The following is a 22,375-nucleotide window of genomic DNA, read 5'->3' on the forward strand; positions in this document are numbered from 1 at the left end:
CATCTTGCAATAACTCGCTTAATTTTTTATTATACCAGACAGTGTCCAGTAACACCACTGCTCCTCCTTTATCAGCCTTTTTTATTATTAAGTCCTTGTTTTCACTAAGGCTTTTAAGAGCTGTCCTCTGCTTAGGGGTTAAATTGTAAAACTTGCTGAACTCACCTTCTTGATAATATTTAATAAGGTCTTGCTCACAGGCATTAACAAATAAATTAAGTGCTGGTGTTAAAAGTGGAATAAATCCACTAGGTTTCCTAAGTGAAATATCATTCATGTTATTATTGCCAAAAAGTAATTTCAGGGCAACGTTACGACAATACAACATAACATCCATTATCGTTTCATTATATGTGCCACATTTACTAGGAACAAAAGTCAACCCTTTGTTTAGAACTACCAATTCATCTTCATTCAAAACATAAGATGATAAGTTAAAAACAATACCAGTATCATCATCAATAGTCAGTTCAAAGTCCTTCTTCTTTTGTCTACCTCTCTGTCCTCGCTCAGCGACCTTTTCCAGGTCCCTTTCTTTTTCACAGGAGCGGGTAACATATCCAAAAAATTCCGCTTTTCCATTTGAGTTTTGGGTCGTGCTCCCATGCTAATATCCCTTGATGTAGTGGGCCCAGAAGCCTCACCTGTGCGTATACGGTCAGGTAACACTGAATCAGTAACCAAAAGATTTTCTTCCGTCGAGTCAGCACCCTCTCGTATAGAGCAGCCATCTGTAACTGTTCGATTGCCAGCAACAATATCAACGCCCGCATGCACAGAGCAACCTTCTGTAGCCGTTAATATCTCTAAATTCGTTCCTATTCCACTCTCCTTAGTAAGCAAATTCTCTTGTTGTTGAACTGGCGTGGGAAACGAATTGGTGCTAGTAGCAGACGTCATGGTGTTCACGCTACCTCTATGGCTCCTCCCTTCTGATGGGCGTTCAGCCAATCTCTTCCCAGTATAGCCAGCGGATTTGGAATCAGTCAATCTCGGCCATACAAAGATGTTACCATTTGAGAAATCTTCAAAATCCCTTTGTAGTTTACCCATCTTTTGTTTTCTTATTCGATTGTCGTTCTCAGCAAAAGAAACATACAGTGCTTCTAAACGTTCAACACACTTTGCATCGGTAAACTCCAGCTCTAATTTACTTTGTAAAACAGTTACTTCCTTTTTCAGTCCCTCTAGATCTGGAGCAAAGAACTCGTTAAGGAGTTCCATGTATTTAAAGCTGGTGCAAATATTTAATGACTGCCATTTCGCCAAAAGTTCCGGGTAGCGATCACCCTGTGCAGGCATGCACAGGATTCTCATACCCCTCGGAACTATTCCATAGTCAATACAAGCTTCTAAATGGTGAGATTGCCATTGAAGCCGTTGTAGTTTACTCACTTTAAAATTCAGGTCACGTACCATTTCTTCAAAATTTCTGTCCATCGCAACCGGCTTCATACACTCCTTCGAGCCTGCCTTCTGTACTGCGAAGCCCAGGTTCAACAGTGGATTGTCCTTATTAAAATATCTCTTGGAATTCCATATACTGTTATCACTATCTCGCCCTCTACAAACAGAGAGCGAACTCCGTTCAGCAGTAGTATTCGATTCCATAGCATGCACAGCACTATGAAAACACTGAAGAACTGCAAAAAACAAATCTAGTACTGTGCCAAAGTCCAACCAGGCAAAATGATAATCCAAAGAACAAAAACGAGGTGGAACACTGCTATTCTTAAAACTTTTATTACTAAAAGTACAGGATGAGCGCCTTCGGGATAAACCCTTCATCAGATATGGTTCAAACATTTACCAAACAATTTATAAAAAGCAGTAACCAATGACAATCAATAGAAAACCCGCCTATTTTGTAAAACAGGTTTAATAGGTATTACTTCATTTAATCCAGGCTTCCTATTGGCCATTAAATCAACAATCCATCTGGTTTCTGCCAATTCGGTTTGGAGCCTAATATCACCCCCTCTACTATTAAGTCTAACATTAACAATAGCCCGGAATTTAAAACTGGAATTTTATGTGGAGTTTGTAAAGCCTGTCCCAATATTAATAAAGACACACACTTTAGACACCCAGTCACCAATAAATTTTTCTTTTTCAAAGGAAAGGCTACTTGCCGCACTACAGATATTGTCTACATAGCTGAATGCTGCCAATGCCCGTGTTTTTATGTAGGGAAGACAAATAACATGTTTAAGGTGTGGATTTTGCAGCATCTTTCAAGCATCAGAAACGGTGATGAAAGAAATGCACTATGTAGGCATGTGAAAGATTTCCCAACACACAGTTTTAAATTCCGGGCTATTGTTAATGTTAGACTTAATAGTAGAGGGGGTGATATTAGGCTCCAAACCGAATTGGCAGAAACCAGATGGATTGTTGATTTAATGGCCAATAGGAAGCCTGGATTAAATGAAGTAATACCTATTAAACCTGTTTTACAAAATAGGCGGGTTTTCTATTGATTGTCATTGGTTACTGCTTTTTATAAATTGTTTGGTAAATGTTTGAACCATATCTGATGAAGGGTTTATCCCGAAAGCGCTCATCCTGTACTTTTAGTAATAAAAGTTTTAAGAATAGCAGTGTTCCACCTCATTTTTGTTCTTTGGATTATCATTTTGCCTGGTTGGACTTTGGCACAGTACTAGATTTGTTTTTTGCTGTTATTCCTTCTGGTAAAAGACTGAGTGATAACTAGTTTATTTTAACTCTCTTTTAGACAATATGTGTGATTTTTATTTTAAATTGTTATACTTCCTACTGGTTCATAGGTGTGTACTAGGCTAATGACCACAAGGGCCTTTTTAAGCCTAGCCACGTATCCCAAATGTCTGAAAAGTTCTGGTACCCTCCATAAGTGTAAACAGGAGTTTAGGAAATTAAACATTTATAAGCAGGGGCCTGGGAGATGAACAGTTTACAGGCTGCTTGTGTCCATTACTGATGAATTTCCTGTTCCCATCCAAAGTCCATGTCACACTTGAATTGGGTAAGGGAGGAACTCTGCTTCACATGGATGGGGAGACTGTTCCAGAGAAGGGAAAGTCCCTGGGATATATACTTGTTCACCAGCAGGTCCTATTTATATCACAGACAAGGTTTAAGTCTTAAGAACAGGTGATTCTAGTGCTGTTGGTTTTGCGGATATGCAGGGGATCCATCAGAGTGGGGTCTGACAATGCTTTGCAACTGCTATACTTTTTCCATATACATACCTTGCTCTGACTCAGTTTTTGATTCTTTCAGCATGCCAAGTTTCCACTCTCTCTGCATATCGCATGTATTATATTTTTTCAGTCATTCTGTATATAATGCATCTATGTTACCTTTATTCTTTCAAACCATGGTATTCACTTTGTATATAATATACGTATGCATTGCATTTTGTCATTCACTCTGTATAATGTCATTCAACTATTGCATTTTCCCCAAGCTGAGATTGAAATGGGTCCAGTGGGATCAGTGCCCCTGCTCAGTTAACCAATTCAAAATAAATGTATCTTAATATGAAGGAAAAAACAAGGGCAGATCAAGGACAATTTAGAGGTATGTCTTTGCGCCAAATGAGTGTCGAGATATCTGGCTTAATCGCGAATGTAAAATGGATTAAGTGAATAATCGAGAAATGTACACCCTCAAACAGTTGCAGGGAAAAATAAGACATCTCAGCCATCTATCTTGGGAGACGATTCTGTTTCAGCTATTGTCAGTTTGAAATGATCGCCTCTTCTAAAACAAATTCAGTCGAGCTCAACAGCAAAACCTCTCTCCCACCAATACAAGACATCAACAACAATTTCCACGCAATGCTACTGCATTCATACTTCACCGACCAAAGTCTCCGTGTTGCAGACAGAAATATTTTCAGCAGTTTACCGTGTTTGCGACATGTTTCTGTGGGGACATTAAATGCTGCAGCACAATATAGCAGGGAGAGTATTGTCTGTCCTAAAAAGATATTCTGAAGAGGAAGAATTTGTTTTCCTATATATATTCTGCTATTTGCATGGATTTCGTTTGAATGCTCGTAGTTCACGGGGCTAGGACTTTTTCATGTCTGTTGTTAATGGAGGTAGCATTAAGTGAATATAATTTAAATGCTGGAATTGAAGGGATGCAGGTGAGTTAAGAGACGCGGTCCTCTAGGAATAAATATGCAGGTTACCCTAAACCACATCGGTGTCGCTTATTATTGATATAAAGTTTTAAGGGGCACAGAGTGTCATCCACTTAGGACTGACGCTGTTCAATTAATTATTGACTGATTCAGATAATCATTTTCAGAGGCTTATGTTAGTGGCATAAAATGTACCGTATGATGTGTATGACATATACAAGAATATAGTTGCAGCGAAGAGCGTTATGTGAAGATGATGATGCTGTGGAAGGGGGTTGAAGCTATTACAAACCATGCAGATAATATATTTTTCATGGGCGTTTATTTTCATGTTTAAATTTTCGTGCAAAATAAAGGTGTTAGGACTTGAATGGGGGGAAGGCTGTAGGGGAAGTTATTTTGTTTTACAGATGACAGAAACACTGAAAAAATAGGTGATTATGTGGTACTATCAGGATTTCAGTGAGAGAGCTAATGTGTGAATAGCACTTGTCACGCTCTAGTCAGTCTGAATGATGACAGAGTGTAATAAAAGGATAATGAGCATGGATTTTGTAACTTGTAAAGCACTAAGATTCCTCATTTAACTGAAATATTATAGCCACTTGATTTGAGTCATGACTAAGAAGAATAAATGTATACAGCCAGAGGCTCCCTTCACTCTGGAATAAAATCCCAGTCCAGGTTAGGCAGAGTCCCTCATTGACTCTCTTCAAGAGGAATCTTGATGAGTGGATGGGCGATTGTAGGTTTACGCCGGGTATCACTTCTGTGTCACTGTTAGACAGAGGCACAGTATACTAACCTCGAAAAAGGGCATAGCAAAATTCATTTAAAATGGGTGGCGAAAGCCAAACACACTCTGGCTAGGCTTATAAATGCCCTAGGGCAGATAGCCTAGTACGAACCTATGAGCTGTCAGACCCAGCGAATTAATAGGTGGTGGTGTTAGTGGCCCATTCACAACCATAAACAATGAGTTGTGAATGGGTAATGTCATACTAATTTGGATTTTCTTACTATAACCTTCTCTTGCTTATTCTGTAAGTTTAACCAGATCACTACTGCAGAATCACCTCTTAACGTGGGCTGTGTTTAGTGTGTCTTTTCAATTAACAAAACTGAGCATTAGCGATTGGGCATAACTCCATTGTATATATTATTTTCTGAAACGTGTATACAAGTTACAGTTTATTTATTTATTTTACATTTGTTGACCGGGCTAGTCTAGCTGGATATATGTCCATTTTCAGTAGAGGCACGGGGAGATAAGCTCCAAGCAATTCAAATTAATATCACATCTACAAAAGTACATATTTATAATGCAAATACATTCACAGTAAAGGAAAAAAAAATTAAGCGGTCACACATTAATAAAGTATAAAAATGCAAAATATTCGACTAGACTTAGTACAAATACTAATGCAGTTACAATTAAACATACAGAAAGAATAGCTAAAATGTACAGTATAAATGTAGATAAGAAAGTTAGATAAAAAGAAAGAAGTAGCAGTTAAGTAATACATCCAGTAGTAAAACATGTCACTTTTTTGAGAATACAGTAAGAAGTAAGACTATGATGGAGAAGTAGATTAGTAGTTGTTAAGATGAAATTATTGCAGAGACGAGAAGGTAAGGTTGAATCAAGTAGCAAGAGCTAGTTGGTCAGTCAGGTTTAGTACAGGGGCACATCCTATGTGTTTTGAGGAAGAGCTTAAGTTTATTTTTAAAGAGAGTTATAGAGGGAAGTGTGGAAAGTTTGGAGGGAAGCAGGTTCCAGGTTTTTCCAACAGTATTAGAGAAGAGAGAGTCTCCAGCCCTATTGTTTGATTTATTGATATTTACAAGAAGTTTTTGTGAAGATCTTAGGGACTTCAGGTTATAGTACGGGTGAGTAAGGGTAGATAGGATGGGCGTCTTGGCAGGTTGATAAAGTATTTTATGGGTGATGGCCAGTTGATTAAATTTCAGCTGCTGCTGTAATTCAAGTCACCCTAGATGCTTTAGATTAATACAGTGGTGGGTTCTGAAAGGGTTACCTGTGGCGAACCTGGCTATGTTATTGTAGGAGTTTTCTACTTTCTTAAGGTTATTTTTTGACAGATTAGTAAATATGGGTGAGGCATAAAGAAGGGTAGAGATTAGATGGGTGTGGGCAATAGTTATTCTAGTTGCAGGAGTGAGGAAGGGTTTGATCCTGTAAAGAGAGCCTATTTTTTATTAATAGTTTTCATAGTGTTGTTGATATGGGTGTCAAAGTTAAGGTTGCTGTCGATGGTGATACCTAGCAGTTTGGTAGTAGGATCTTGGGATATAAGAGTACCATTATTGGATGTTACAGTGAAGTCTGTTGGGGGAGATTTACAAGTAGGTGTAAAAAGGAGGGGTTTAGTTTTTCTAGGGTTTAGTAGGAAACAGTGTTGTGTAAACCATTGTTCTACAGAGTTAAACACGTGTTGTGTAAGGGAGTGAAGTTCAGATACAGATGTGGCTGAGCATATAAGTGTAGAGTCATCTGCTTATTGTATACATGTAGCTTGGGGAACTACTTGGTGAAGGTCATTGATGAATATAGAAAACAGGAGAGGGCCCAGTATGGACCCTTGAGGGACACCAATGTTAATAGGTAGATGGGTAGAAAGAATGGTGTTCCAGAGCACAGCTTGATGTCTGTTATTTAAGTAGGACTGGAAACATTTTATAGCTAGTATGTCAAGTGACAGAGATTTGAGAATATTTATGAGTATATGGTGATTTACCATGTCAAAAGCCTTGGACAGGTCTATGAACAGTGCAGAGGAAAGCATGTTAAGATTACGGTTTTTGTTGTTGCTGTCCATAAAGGAAAGGAAAGCAGTAGTAGTGCTATGGGAAGGTCTGAAACCATGTTGGGAGTTGGAAAGCAGGTTATTTTGGAGAAGGTGGTCTAGCAGTTGCCTGTGGATGCATCTTTCCATAATCTTTGATAAGGGAGAAAGTAGGGCTATGGGACGATAGTTGGAGAGTTCAGTGGAATTTCCACCCTTATGAAGGGGAATAATATGGGAGACTTTCCATAGTTTAGGGATATGTCCTTCAGTGATGGTTCTATTGATGAGAATAGAGATAGTGTAAGCAATGGATTTGCATAAAAATATTTAAGAAGGATAAGAATCTTTGCTGCAAATGTAAAGTGCAGCAACTTTATGGTAATTCACTTTGTAAGGTGTATTGCATGTTTTCACTGTGTTTTAACACACCTTTAATTTTTACCTCAGAAGTGGCACGCTGTTGTCATTTTTTAATTACTCACAGTGATTACTGTGAGTAATTAATACCATAAATTCTTTTCTTAATCGTAACCCAAAAGCTATTACCATAATCCTAAAAGTTTGTCTAACCTTTAGTGTAAAAATTTTACCTCCATCTTTAACCCTATTCCTAAAATATTTAAGAAAGGTAAGGATCTGTGCTGCAAATGTAAAGTGCAGCAACTTTATGGTAATTCACTTTGTAAGGTGTATTGCATGTTTTCACTGTGTTTTAACACACCTTTAATTTTACCTCAGAAGTGGCACGCTGTTTTCATTTTTTTTACATAATTTATAGTTGTGCTGTTGTGCATAGCTTCTAGTTATCTGCTACAAAGTCACTGCCACCACAGTACCAAACTGTGCTGAAATAGTTTGACAGCTGAACTCTTTGGAAGAACATTTTGTCTACTAAGTCATAATTTAGAGTCCCATAGTTAGCTACATCTTTCCTCATACAGCCCAATCTATTCTTCCATGGGTAATGCACTGCTTGCCACAGTAGAGAATGCTGAGATAAAATTTAACACCAGCAGTTTATATATAGTAGTATCTGAGCAGAGAGCCTTTGTTAGTAACTGAGATTTTTAAAGATGGTAACCTAGTCAGTTGCTTAGGCATGGTGATTGAAACATTGAGGAGATGTGCATGGGGTGCTTTTAAAATGCAGAGTACTGTAGTAATGGATGACTTTATACCATTTCATATGTGTACGGGCTACTGGCAGGTCTAGTGACTTGCTATATAAATATATTGCTGACTCGTGCAAATGTAACTGTGCAGTTTTCTTTTTGCCCTTGCTTGTATCATGATGATATACTTGAGTATTGTAGTCATTCAGCTCTGTGAAGACAGTTTTCATTGTATTTGAGTAGCAGTAGGCACTGAAAATTTGTTAGAGTTAGTTTGATAGCTCTAGAAATGGTTCATAAAACAGTAGTAAAGTTGTTATTTATAAAGTGGTATTAAAATGGTAAATGTTCAGCATTATATAGTGTCATAGAAATGATAATTTTGGACAGACATAGTAAATACGTGACAACAGAATAGAAGAAACACACATGGTATTGCAGTTTTATTGTAGCATGTGTTTGGGCAGTTTCATTGAAAAATAGTAGCCTTCATAATTGCAACATGTAGGGCAGTTGTCACTTCTAATGTCAAAAACATATACTGTGTTCAAATAAACCTCATTATGTTACTTTAGCCATGCTACCTCGGCTAACATTTCCCATTCCCTGACATACAAAAGACTTGCACTTAGTATATGTAAGTAACTGCCCCCCTGTCCAGGAAGTGCAGAAACACTTTAATGGCATTAATGTAAATGTCTGATCTCAATTTTAATGTTTGGATTTACAATGCATGATACAGTTTGATTTTAAAAGGGTTCTTTGTTTGAACATTTAATGCACTCTTGCATGAAACTCATTTGATTGATCACAACTGATCAATAACTCAGTTTACCAATAGGATATCTGTATCATTTGAAATAAGTATTTTTATATGGGGAATGCCTCTGTGTGCACTAATGTGAAGACAAGCTCCACGACTTACCTCGCCTTATTACATGCAAACTGCTTAGTCACACAGCAGTGAGGAAAGGAGAAACTTCCTAGTTTATTGCACAGTGGTCTTCTACAGTGATCCCACAGTGCCCAGTAATCAAGGATTTGACATAAAAGGAATTTTGGCCAGTTAGAACCCAACCTGCTGGCCATTGACCAGGGAGGCCATTTAAAAACATCAACACCACCATTTATCTGTTTATTTGTTTAAAAGTACTTTGGTGCTTTTATTTACTTACATGTAACCCTGGACAGTGTGTAATGAGAATACATTTACTATTATTATAACTATCAATAAAAGCTAGTAGATGTAACATTCATCTCCCCCCCAGCAAGTTATGCATACTAACTGAAATTTTTGAACATTAGAATAGGGGGAATACGATTTGAGATAACTGTGTTAAGTCACTGTAATGATACTTATTCATACATAGGCACAGGGTGAGTCCAGTACAAGTAACAATCTTTCCCTCTGGTCAGGGGTGCAGGGAGGTGAACCCCCCTCCCCCTGCAGTTATACTTTAATAGAATTGAAAGTTTCTGATATGCATCTCATTTTTACAATGTGCAGCTACAATATGTACTGTATTTATTTGTATTAAAGCATTTGCTTTACCATTGTCAGTTTATTAATTTGTTTAAATGCAATGACATTGCATTTATTTACGTATAAGTGACCCTAAACAGGCATATTGGCACATATTTACTACAATCACAGCTGTCATATATTGGGTGAGATAGAAGTAACAAATGCTGTATTGACTATATCCTACTTTGCATTGCAGATAAGCTTCATCCAAATGGCTTGTTTGAAGTCAAGACAGTGTTTGTTAGAAACGAGATTGCATAGAATGGCATGTTTACTGAATTTCATAATTGGCGCATACTACATTTAGCCTGTCTCTCTTTCCCTTGAGTGACACAAGTTTTGATTTCATATACTTTTTGTAATAATACTGAAATATTGTTTTTATGTTGGCGCTGTTCAGGTAATTTTAGTATAAGATGCAGATCTGTTCATCTTTTTTATCCTGTTCCTCAGTTGTCTGTTTGTTTATTTATTATTTAGTTACCAGATGGGTGGGCTTTTCAGCCACAACTCTGGATCATTTATGAGTATACTTCATTAAATTAGAAGAATACAGTGTAATTACACGCTGCTTAGGAAGGTTACAATGATTTAAGTGAAGAATATAGTGATTAGACTAAATGTAATAATATGTCTCATGTATGTTTACAGTATCACTCTTGTTATATCAGCATAATATTTGCAATGAATATTTACAGCATTTAAACATTGTCTGATAGGTAGAGTTTGAAGTTGATTTTCCATTCGGTTACCATTAACCGTTGTCTCTGAAACATACACATTCCACTTCTTAGATGTACCCTTAGTTGAGCCCTAATTGTAGTTAGTTCATCGTCTGCTCTCCTATCTGTGGGTAGATAATTCCAGGTAGCTGGCCCCAGATGAATGAGGAATTTTTCTCCAGTGTTTGATTTGAATTTGTGACTGATAAGGAAGAGAGTATTGTCTTTTTGCTGCCTGAGGGAGTAGCATTGGAATGTAATAGTTAGTTTGGCTATTGTTGGGGAGTACTGCCATGGTACTAAAATCTTAAATAGGAGTGAGCTGAAAACATATATGGCCTTGTTCTGAATGGGTAACCAGTGTAATCCAGTGAGTAGATCACAGTGGTGGGTGCAAGCAGCGCCAGTCAAGCAAATGTACATGTTTTGTTTAGTACCAGTTGGAGTCTGTTTGAGTTGTAACCGGAATGTAGCACTAAAGGAAGGAGGCAGTATTCCAGTTTTGGAATGAGCAAACACTGCTAAGGATCACAGGCATTTTTTTTGCAAACCTTTGTTTTTCAAGAAAAAGCATGCTTATTTATTTTTATGTATGCGTATGAAAATATTCTTGTTGCAAAATAAAGTTTTCTTTTACAAGTACAATTTAAAATGTCATTAAACTCATCCCCAGAATGTAGAAGTGTTTTAACCCACCTCCTGTTGTCTTGTATTAATTAGATACGCAGTTAACATGTAATTACTAGTGGTGAGTAGCCTGCTAATTGTAGTTAACAGTAATGACAGCATTATAATTATTATGTAATTGGCTATTTACCAACCAGTTAAATTAACAGTTTGACAAAATAGTAATATATATATATATATATATATATATATATATACACACACACACACACACACACACACACACACACACACACACACACATTTTGGCCATAATGTTAATTTAACAGGCTGGCAGTTATTTACTTACTGTTGGACTGCGTAAACATTACAGTTAGTACTAATTAGAAAATGAGCTTGGAGAAACAGCAATCCCCTTAGCTTTGACATCCATAAAGGTGACTTAATGTACAGGGAAAGTCTGATAAAAAGAACTCTATTCTGGAACACCAAAAATAAGACCAAACTAACAGTGGTATAATAAAACCAAAAAGCAAGAGAACACCGAAAAGGCACAGCTGAAACACTCCGGAATTAGCAGAAAACTTATTTACTAACAGCTTTCGTCCACAGGACTTCTTCAGAAACAGTTTTATTTCCAGAAAATACAGCCTTATATAAATTTAAACCACCCAAAAGAAATAAGAACCAATTAAACAATTTAACAATCAGCAAAAAGTGCTTAAATAAAACTTTTAATTAATGCCCCAAAAAGGTTGTATTACATTAAAATATAAGAAATAATAAATAACATCACTTTAAAATCTTTAGTCTTCTATCTCTCAAAAACATTTTATTTTCCATATCATTTAAACCAGGGTATTTATCTCTTTTCCACCCTGTTTTTATAGTTGCCACCTCTTAAGTCCAGTGAGACTTGTTCTAGTATTGAAAATAGAAACCTTTTATATATTTTTGCAGACTTTTGAATGTTTAAATAAAGCACTTTTCTCATCTTTCACCCTGATAGAGAAAAGAATAAAACATTTATATTCTAAACTCCTTGTAGTCACCCCCACATAAAAGGCATTGCAGCTTGAACATAAGCAAATATGTACTAGTTCATAGGGGTTTACTTGGGTAATGATCACAAGGGCCTTTTTAAGCCTAGCCATGCATCCCAAATCTCTGACAGGTTCTGATACCCTTTACAAGTTTAACCAGGGATTTGGGAGTGAAACATTTACAAGCAGGGGCCTAGGAGGAACCAGTCCCTTTGACTTAGAAGTAAATCTCCCAGGAATTGCAGTTGTATGTTGAATATGATTCAATGAAATATAAGGTCCTTCTAAAATAAACCTACACACTGATCAAAAACAGCATTTATAGGTTAGCTTATTTTTATTCATTAGTGTTGGCACTACCCTAGTATTGTCATGTCATTTTGTAACATAAGTTTAAAACTATTTGTTTTAGTATATACAAATAGTGGAGAACTGCCAATAATCCTAAATAAATGAACATTGCCTTCCAGTATCTTCCAGTTTGCACTAATGATTCACGAATCGCACAACTGTCAACTGACATATCTAAAAAGCAAACAGTGGTCCTGTCTCCAATAGGCATCCTTTCTGTAATCAGTCTCTTTTCCTTTGTTAAACTGAGTGGTAAATCGAGTGAGAACACCACGGGGGATTTTTTGAACTTCCATTTTACTCTCCTGGACATAACACTTTTTCAGATGACCACATGAAGTTTAGAGAAAAGAGGAAAAGGAACAATTTACATTCTATCAGGGTGAAAGATGAGAAAAATGCTTTTTTTAGACATTCAAAAGTCTGTAAAATATACAAATGTTTCTATTTTCAGTGCTAGAATAAGTCCCGGCGAAATTGAAGTGTATTAACCCACCACCGAGTTCGCGCAGGTATGGGCGTGCCCATCATGATTGACATGCGGGAGGGCGGGATTAACAGCAGTGTGCCGTGATTGACACGCAATGCTAATGTAACGGCAAATCCATAGAATTAAAAGCGGAGCATTTAATAAGCACAAACACATGCTAATGACATTCTGGCAATCAGTCCCTTTCCATTAGATTAATATATAATAATAATTATTCGCCAGAATAATGGAAGAAAAGGTTCCACAGACTAGCCTACCTACACAGTAAACAAATGGAAAATAGCAGCATATATGACCAGACTTTTACCCTTCAGTTGTCTTTCTCCCCACAACTAGTTAATGTAGGTATGGCCAAAATTACCTGACTGGGTGGCCTGCTTCTATGGGTACCAGTTAAAGGGCAACTGTGGTTAAAAATTGGAAACTGTGTTTATTTATTTATTTGCTTGTATTGGTGTCTTTGGCAATGGTAATATCATTACATCACTCTTGAATAGTTACTTATTTTATTTCAACTGAAGGTGACTAGAGCGGTGCAGCCTTCCATTTCTGGTACGCAGTTATGGTGCCCACAGTGTCATGCAGATTTTCATTTATAGGTAGTTACAGTGATGTCATGCAGATTTTCATTTATAGGTAGTTACAGTGATGTCATTCAGATTTTCATTTATAGGTAGTTACAGTGATGTCATGCAGATTTTCATTTTTAGGTAGTTACAGTGATGTCATGCAGATTTTCATTTATAGGTAGTTACAGTGAAAGTGCTCTGGTTTATTACTTGCATTCAGAATATTTGACTGGGTTTTGTGTAACTTTCCCTACAGCGGCACTCTTGTTTCTGTACTCTTACACATACTCTTTTATAACTCTGTTTGGAAACTGTTTAAGAAAGTTTAAGGATTGGTTAGGTAAAGGGACCTGGCCTCATTCAGCATTTATCCTTTCTGTTTCAGTAGTATCAGATCTTGGCACGTTAAGTACTCCTGTATAGTAAAAGTTGTGAATTTAAGTTGTAAATGCTTCCTGATGCGGTGTTAGAGGTTGTGGGTGTCTGTTTTTAGCCTACGTTCACGAAATAAAGAAATAGGCACGTGCTAAATGTATGTGTTTTCTTGTTTTTTGTGCCATCGAATGTTTTTGTGCAATTAATTTGTGTTTCACATACCGCATATATTACCCTGTGTTATGGTGGCATCTTTCAATCAATACTCTGTTATCATAAATGGAGAGCGATATTTTATTGTAGCATCGGTGTTGGTGTTTGATGCATGCACATGAAATGGTAGCTATTTTTGACAATGCTGTTTGTTTGGTTGCAACAGTGTTCAGTTGCACTTGTCCAGCTATTAGCAACTAAATGGACAGTGATGTTTCAAAAAATCCGATTAACAGAAATTTTTGAACATATAGTTTTTATTCTTTTGGTCTATGTCAGACCTATATTATCGATTTTTATATATTCTTATAAGCATCAGAATTCATGAAAGAGACAGGGTGGAACATCAAAGATAAATATCACATTATACTGTATTTATAAATGTGTTATAATAATAATAATTGAGACGTTCTCACTTTTAGGATCCGTATAAGTTAGGAATGTATAAGTGCTACATATTATATATATTTGCTATCGTCTGACAGTTTTTCAAGGCATGAATTCAATCTAGTATATGTATTATTGTTTGAACATTGTGATTTTAGTAGGGATAAATGATGAATGTTTTTTTTTAAGCAAGTTAATAGTTTAATTGAAGCATGGTCATATGATTAGTATAAAAGGAAATGTTTGTTTGGCGGGAAGTTTTTTAAGGTCTGAAGAAGCTTTGGTGAAAGCGCTTACTTGTGTACACAATAAATTAACTTTTATTCGTTTACAACTAAGACTGGATTATTATTGTGAGCTGTTTGGTTGCCTCTCCCTGTTTATCGCATTTGGATTTTTTATACTCCTGTTTTATTATACTGACTTACTTTTAATTTCTCTATAAGTGGGCTAAAATTTGTCTAATTGTTAAATCATTGTCATCTAACTTGTATCCACTCAATCAATTTTTTCGTATTATGTCTAATTTGATATAATTATTTAAACTGTATTTATTTTTTGTATTATTTTTATAACTGTATATTTATTATTCTTAAAATGTTTTATACTACTTTGGAACTTTTCTCCCTGGGCCTGTGTTGAAAATGGGCTACTACCCAGTCGAACTTCCCCAGTAAACAAATGTCAGTAAATAAGCAAGTAAGTAAATAAACAGATTTGCAAATGATTTTTAATTAATTTATCTAGTTACTGCATAAAATGTATGTGTGTCAGGGATACAAACTCGGCTCATTTAGCATGATGTTTTGCTGTACCCTTTTCGGGCTAATTTTATAGTGATGAACTTATTCTTGCATAACATATATAATGATGTTTATGAATATAGTGACAAATACTGTTGTCTCTCTATTGTAAGTGTGCAACTCTAGTCTGAAGTAAATAAATTTGCTACTCCTATATTGAAGCTGTGCTCTGTGTTTACCATCTGGAGATCATGTAAAATTATTTTGCAGTTCCTACTGAAATTTTGATCATACTAAATTTGCTTATGAGAATGTTAACAAAATTGTGATTTGGCATTTTCCAAACTGTTTGTAAACGTTCTACTGTGGAGCTTTTCTCCCTGGGACTACACTGAGAAGGGGTCTTTTAGGCCCGGCCGGACTACCCTGGTAAACAAGTACAGTCATTTAATAAGTAAGTAACATTTACTTTGTGAAAAATGTTGTTTATAGCAGATTGACACCTTGGAAGATTATGAAGGCTTAAGGGGAAATACGTTAATTTCCTGATGTTCTTTATCTGTTAACTCCAGAGAGGATAGTTCTTCTTCTTCTTTTGGCTTTTTCCTGGTTAGGGGTCGCCACAACGGATCACTTGTCTGCTCATGATTGGCAGTGGAGTTTTATGGTGTCAAGTTGCCAGCCCGGCGCCCAACCTTCCACAGAAGGCACACACACGCACGCACTCACACCTAGGGCCAATTTAGAGTGACCAATCCACCTACAGCATGTCTTTGGGATGTGGGAGGAAACCGAAGCACCCGGAGGAAAGCCATGTGACCACAGAGAGGACATGCAGACTACAAACAGAAGGCACCCCAGCTGAGGATTGAACCGGAGAACCTCTTGCTATGAGGTGGCAATGCTAACCGCTGCACCACCTCCAGAGAGGATAGTTCATGTTATTAATAAATCTTTCATATTTTTATTTGAAATTATTAATTTGTTAACTGGGTAAGTAAATGGGTCTATATTACGTCGCCAAAAGATATTTTCAGAGAATACTTCTTCATCGCCACCTAATCAGTGAAAATAATTTCTGAGATTCGTGGAATTTTCCCAGGGCAATGAAGTAGTTGGCCAGCTACACTACTTTGCCCTTTTTCCCACTGTAGTGTGATATCTTAGTTGATATATATAGTTAGGGGGGTGTGGGAGGCAAAGCCCCCCACTTGGGTGGGCTTGATTTATTGCATTTTCTGGGTTCCGTTGTGCTGTGTGGCAATTGTTTCACTGCCCTGGGAAAATTCCTTGAATGGTGGAAGTGATTTTTGCAGATTATATATTGATGAAGAGGTGTTTGCTGAAAATATCTTTCATCGAAGTAATATAGACCCAAGTGAACTGACCCATTTCTGACCCTTTTAAAGTTTGACTCAGGCTACAGGGACAGGTTAAATTTAGTATAAATATATTGACAATTTAGAGTCGCTAATCAACTGTTGTGTTTTAGGTAAGAGGGACACTACTCAATTCTAGTTAGCATGTAGACTTGAAATAGACTGTGGCCAGAGATCAAGATTGAATCCCAGACTCTAAAGCTGTAAGGCAGCGATATTAACCATATCTCTCAAGTGTAGTTATTGAAGTGTACTACCTATTTTAATGTGTTTGATAAGAAGAGACTTCTGAGCCAATGCTGCATCTGCATTTCCATTAAGATCTCTTCACCTCCATTTATCCTGCTCTTGATAGCTCAACAGGTGCTATACTTTAAACCAGGTTTTGTTGAATAATATTTCATATTTTGTATAATTTTATTTGCGTAACTCTTCCTGAATTCTGATATGAATCTGATTTGTTTTTTTTTCTTTCCATGATCCTTATTAATCAGTTTACTTTTCATCATTCCTTTGGTTTGTGAATCAAACCAAGGTTATTTGATTTTTTTCCTTTCTAGATTGGCAAGTTCTATGCTTATAACCTTCCCTTTATGTTGCAGGCTTTCTATATTCATTGTACAGTTTTACTTTCCTTTCTTTGCAAACCCCCTTGTGTATATTTTTGATCAGGAATGCAGAATGTCCAGACTGTTCAAAGGACATCTGCAGCCTAACACGTCCTCTTCCTAGAAGGTATTTTTCTTCCTTCTTGCATAATGTTCCCCTTACTGTCATTGTTAATAAGACAAGGCTGGACTGTTTCTCCCCTTTGTTGACATTTCTCTGCTATCATAGTGTGTGTGTGTGTGTGTGTGTGTGTGTGTGAGAAATCTCATGATACTTTCTTTAAAGTACTCCGTCACAGTTTTCAGATTACTTCTTGCACCCTGGCATGTGATGCCTCCAGTGCCGTGCCTTATTATCTTCCTGTTCTTACCTTTGTTGAGGCTCAGTGCGTAATGTTATATCCTTTGTAAAATTGCATTTCTTACTATGCGACAGCACCAAAATATTGAAAGGTATCCCCAGTGATGCCAATGTAGGGAGTGCATATGGGTGCATCCACAGGCTTTAATATATGTAAAATAGCCCATGGGTGGGTCCCTATCTTTTAAAGTCTTTGGGTACACTCCATGGTATCCCTTGAGTGAAGTCGGCAAAGGTCACAGTACAATTATGTGGGCATGTCCTTCATTAAACATTTACAGTGTTTTTTTATTAAGAAACTACTTAAATAATTTTGGTAAGATGAGATGGAGAATACATTTCACATTTAAGTTACAAAGTGTCACAATGTATATTCCAGTTGTGAGGGCACACTTAAAGTAACTGCTGTCCTTCAAATGAGATATTAAACCAAGGTCCCATCTGCTTAGTTGTTGGTAGCTTAGGTAAAAGTAAAAGATCTCATGGCACTTTAAGAGTAGGTGTTGCATCATTTTACCATCACTCTTCTAGCTTTCTTTTTCATAATTCAAAACTTTATTGAGGGCAAATTCATCAGAATAATAAATTTGTAAACGTAACAAATTTAGAACAAGTGAACCATCAGGCTATTACAGTGTGCATTTTTGTAGAGCAACAGAACCTTAATTGATGAAATACAAAATGAACTTTATTAAGGCCAGACTTGAGCTAAGTATGTGTTATCAATAAAATGATTCTTAAAGAAAAAAAATCATTGCCCCTAAACTGGCACAAAAAGGGCTATGCTTATCAAAAATATTTGTCCACAGTTTGCTAGGCTTTAAAATACATTTGGTCCATTTGCCAAAAACTAATAACAATGGTAGAGGAAAGGAAATGAGAGAAGATAAGTTTTTTTCTTTTTGTAAATAGGTTTATGTGCATACAGTTTAAAGGAAGCACTAAAAAAAAAGAATATGCTAGTATACCCCAATCTAACTAGTGAACTTGGGCATCAAACCGTGCATTAAATATTCCTATTTCTGTATATTAAAATCCGCTACTTCTACTCTAGATAAATCAAGGAGAGTCAAAATTAGTATTTTTAACTGCTATATTCTTATGGGACCTCTGCTTCCAACATCTACGTATGCATTTTTAGCAAGTTACAGGCAGAGTGCAAATGATTTGACATCCCTAAGAGTTGGGTCAACCCAGACAAATAATTAATAGGAGTAAGAAGATTAGGATCTAATCCTATTGCTTGCTTAACCCCTTGAAGATTTTCTTTAAATAATTGCAGAGAGGGACAGCTCCTAAATACATTGTATCCAGTCTGGCATTCCAGACCATAAGCATCTCCAACACTGAAAGCCTGGCAGGTGTGTAAAAATATTTAAAGATGCATTATCATCCAAAAAATTATGTTTTCTGGACTGAGTGGCAGATCTGGAGGCTAGTCGAATCTTGCCCCAAATTGTATATGTGACTGTGGTTCCCAATTCTCTCTCTCCCATAGTAGATATCCATGGAGGATTGGTTTGGGCCCAAAAGAATTCTGTAAGCCTTACCCATGGAGCCTTTTATTCCAGGTTAGCTGCATGGATAGTGGATACTCGCAATACTTGCTGAATAATCAGCTGAGACAGTTTTAAAAATATTAAAATAAGGGACATCTTTTACCACTTGGTCATATAAGGACCTATATAAGGCATCTACCCCAAATTTTTGTGAAAAAATTCTCCAAGATAAAATTTTTGGGCTACTGAGTATTGTGTCCAGTATTTCAGGGTAGGACATTTTGCAAAAGCCTGAATACCTGAGGGAACATTTTTTCCATTTATAGGATACCGCAATAGGAGAGAGTTCTTTCCACCATGGTTGCAGTTTTGGAACTGTAAAGGCATAGTCTAGTGAAAATAAAAGAATGTAACATTATATCAGCAGCTTGTGAATCTTACAAGATCTTCTCACCTTAAGAAGATCAAAAAGTTGATCAAGTCTCTTTGACATTTCCAACAAGACCCTTTCCTAGGGTGAGCTGTAGTCTTCAGACATAAACTGGAGATATGTTTTGATTTAAACTGTTTCACTTATAGTGAAAAATCCAGAAAGCCTGCTCCTACTGCATTCATGGGAATAGTGAGAATGTTCCAGACTATTCTCTGTTACCCTCCTTTCCCATATAAAGTTGAACACTAAGTTCCTAATATTTGGAAAAAAAAGTTTCCTTAGGAGTCAGAATCTTTTGAGTGTGATACAAAATAAGTGGTAAAATAAACTAATGAATTATCTGTACTTTCTGTAGCATATGCAGATCAACTTTTGAGTACACAAGTTGGACTTCTTGATGGTGTCAGTAAATTGGGCTGTCAAGTACGCCAAATGGTTATGCTCTTTCCAAATGGATAATTTTGCCTGGCCCAATATGAAGGGATATAAGAAGTTAGACTCTAAGTACAGAATCACTAAAACTTTGGAGAGCTTCTAAGACTCTGGGTAGTTCTTTTTTAGGATTAGAAAAGTAAAGTAGTAAGTCATCTGCATATAAGGCAAGCTTAGCAGAATGGCTACCTATCTTGTAGCCCTCCAATATGGAACTATGCAGTTTCCCAGCAAGGGATCAATATAAGACAAAGAAAAGGGGTGAGAGCAGGCAGCCTTGTTTAGTGCTTTTCAAGAGTAGAAAACTATTAGACATTTTGTCATATGTCTTAATTTAGGCCTGTGAACTCTCACAGAGATTTTTGAGAAAGTTCAACATTTTGTCAGGGAGACCAGTATGTTCCAGAACAAGGAAAAGATATACCCACTGTACATGGTCGAAAACTTTCTCTCATATAAACTGGTGAGGAGAAGGGGAGTGTTAGTAGCATTTCATGCGTTCTTTTTTTTATTTACACATTCATTGCATTTACACTTTGTATCACACTTTATACATCTTAGTAATAAAAAATTACACTTTACATATTCATTTTTCTAAATTCGTTTAACAACCATTTCATCCCCTACCCTTTCCACCATAACCATTTTTTATATTGCATATTATTTTTCAACATATTTTCTTTTGTTGTACAGCAATTTGTCAGATATTCTTTTCCATAAACACCAAATAGGAATGAATAAAAATTAATTCCATTTTTCAGTTTATTTTTCACTGGCAGCCTTGTATAGGTTCATAGGTAAGTACTAGGCTACCTACACTTGGCGGCAATTTAAGTCTAGCTACAATTTAATGTGAAACTATATTTTGCATAATAATGCATTTATATTACATTTTGCTTTTAACATAAACATTTTATTGACTAATTTGTGAAGAAACTGCAAGTTAATATGGATTTTGTGAAGAATAATCATGAGACAACATATTTTTCCATAATGGACCTCCCCCATTTGACACTACCAGTGTCACACAGCATACATAATTATATTTTAATTCTTTTTAACTTGATAAAATATACTTCGGCACCATAGTATTTATCATCTACAGTGATTGAATTTTCATTTACCTAAGTTCATTATCAAATACTTTTGTATGTGTCATTTTACGCGCAGGTGAGTTTAAGTATTTTTCAATTACAGCCTTTAGAACAGAAACTATTAATAAACTAAAAGAACAATATCAATTATTGTAATTATACTTTGTAATATACTAGTTTTTAGATTACCAAATTCACTGCCCAACCGTTCAAAAAGTATCCACTGTTTAGATGTGCTGTCCAGGTCCTTGGCCCTCTGTTTTATGAAACTGGACAACTTTTCCTGTTCATCATGATAGTCATTAATATAGGAAGAAGAACGACCTCTTAGGAGGGCACATGAATCCACTTTGGCAGCTAACATTATGTTGAGTGCCAACTGATTTTGTAATACCACAGTTCGAATTTCAGTCATTTTTTCGATTTGTCATTTTGATGTGATGTGAAGCATGATTTGCTACCTCCTGAAGAATTTGAGCAAGCATGATGATTTTGAGCATTGTCCTCTGCATTCCATACCCAGGAGTAAAGACTGAAAATACTTGCTCTGCCCAGTGAATCGCCCATTTATTTTTCAGTCTGCCTGCTGGTGGGTTTTCAAAATGTTGAATAGCAGGAGTACTAAAGCCCACAAAACAACTCTTAGACCAAATCACCACAAATGTAGTAACGATTCTCTATCATGCCCATGCCACGCCACGCCACCAGTCTTAGCTTTTTAAGCGTAAAGAGTTCAATAAACTTTATTGTCTAGTGTCATTGCATTTGCTGGTTTCCACTAGTACAGTTTCATTTCTGGCATAGCATGTGTCTCCATGATTTGTGGTTGCAAGCTAAAGAGACACAACCTTTGAAAAGTCAGTCACATTACACCAAGTTAGATTAGTGTCACTAAGATCCTTTACAAATGTCACCTGTGATGTAGGGATTGGAATCATGGGAATCTCTGCCTTAGAATGATGAAGTATATGTGAGCACACCCAACAGTTTGTCACATTTTAATCCACAGTATATTGTTGAAGAACTAGCAGGAACCTGTTTTTTCTTGACCAGTTTATAAAAGGAAACGGCAACAAAAACTAAGCAAAAGTACCTGCTGTTGCTGGAGTCATCATGGACTGCTGTCTGAGTTGATTTTTTTTTCTTTCAATCCTTCATTAGAGCAGATGATTTGTCCTTTGCACTTCGATTTTTTTTCTGACAAAGATGATTTAGCTGAAGCTTTAACACAAGTGTTTTTTGGACACGAACAGTTCTTTCTTTGGAAAATTTTAACATGCACCCAATCACTTGGCTGCAGTTGGTGACAAGGCTGATCAGAAGGTTAAGGAGCTGTTGTTACAGTTTTGTGGTACTGCTGAAAGAAATTAATAAGTTTTGTGCAGTAAGACAATATAACATCATTCGTTAGAGTTAATCCATCATTTGACACAGGGTGAGTAGCTGGAAGGGCCATGGGTCTCCCCA

At 36.5% G+C, this 22,375-nt stretch overlaps 1 protein-coding gene across 3 annotated transcripts in view; it reads left to right on the forward strand.

Moving 5' to 3' along the window:
- The first annotated feature begins 3,433 nt into the window (after positions 1–3,433).
- LOC122799403 (zinc finger protein 271-like) overlaps positions 3,434–22,375 on the forward strand; it is a 405,050-nt gene continuing 386,108 nt past the window's right edge. For 2 of the 3 annotated variants that reach the window (XM_044068426.1, XM_044068424.1), the window contains exon 1: positions 3,444–4,138. Coding sequence is in view for 2 of the 3 variants with exons in the window: in XM_044068424.1 (XP_043924359.1) it covers positions 4,040–4,138 (99 nt within the window). In the remaining variant the exon portion in view is untranslated. Of the gene's footprint in view, positions 4,139–22,375 lie in introns of all 3 variants that reach the window. The other variant, XM_044068427.1, reaches the window with a different exon arrangement.

This window comes from Protopterus annectens, chromosome 4.part0 (genome assembly GCF_019279795.1).
Source record: "Protopterus annectens isolate FY-2018-M chromosome 4.part0, PAN1.0, whole genome shotgun sequence".
NCBI classification, from domain to species: domain Eukaryota; kingdom Metazoa; phylum Chordata; order Ceratodontiformes; family Protopteridae; genus Protopterus; species Protopterus annectens.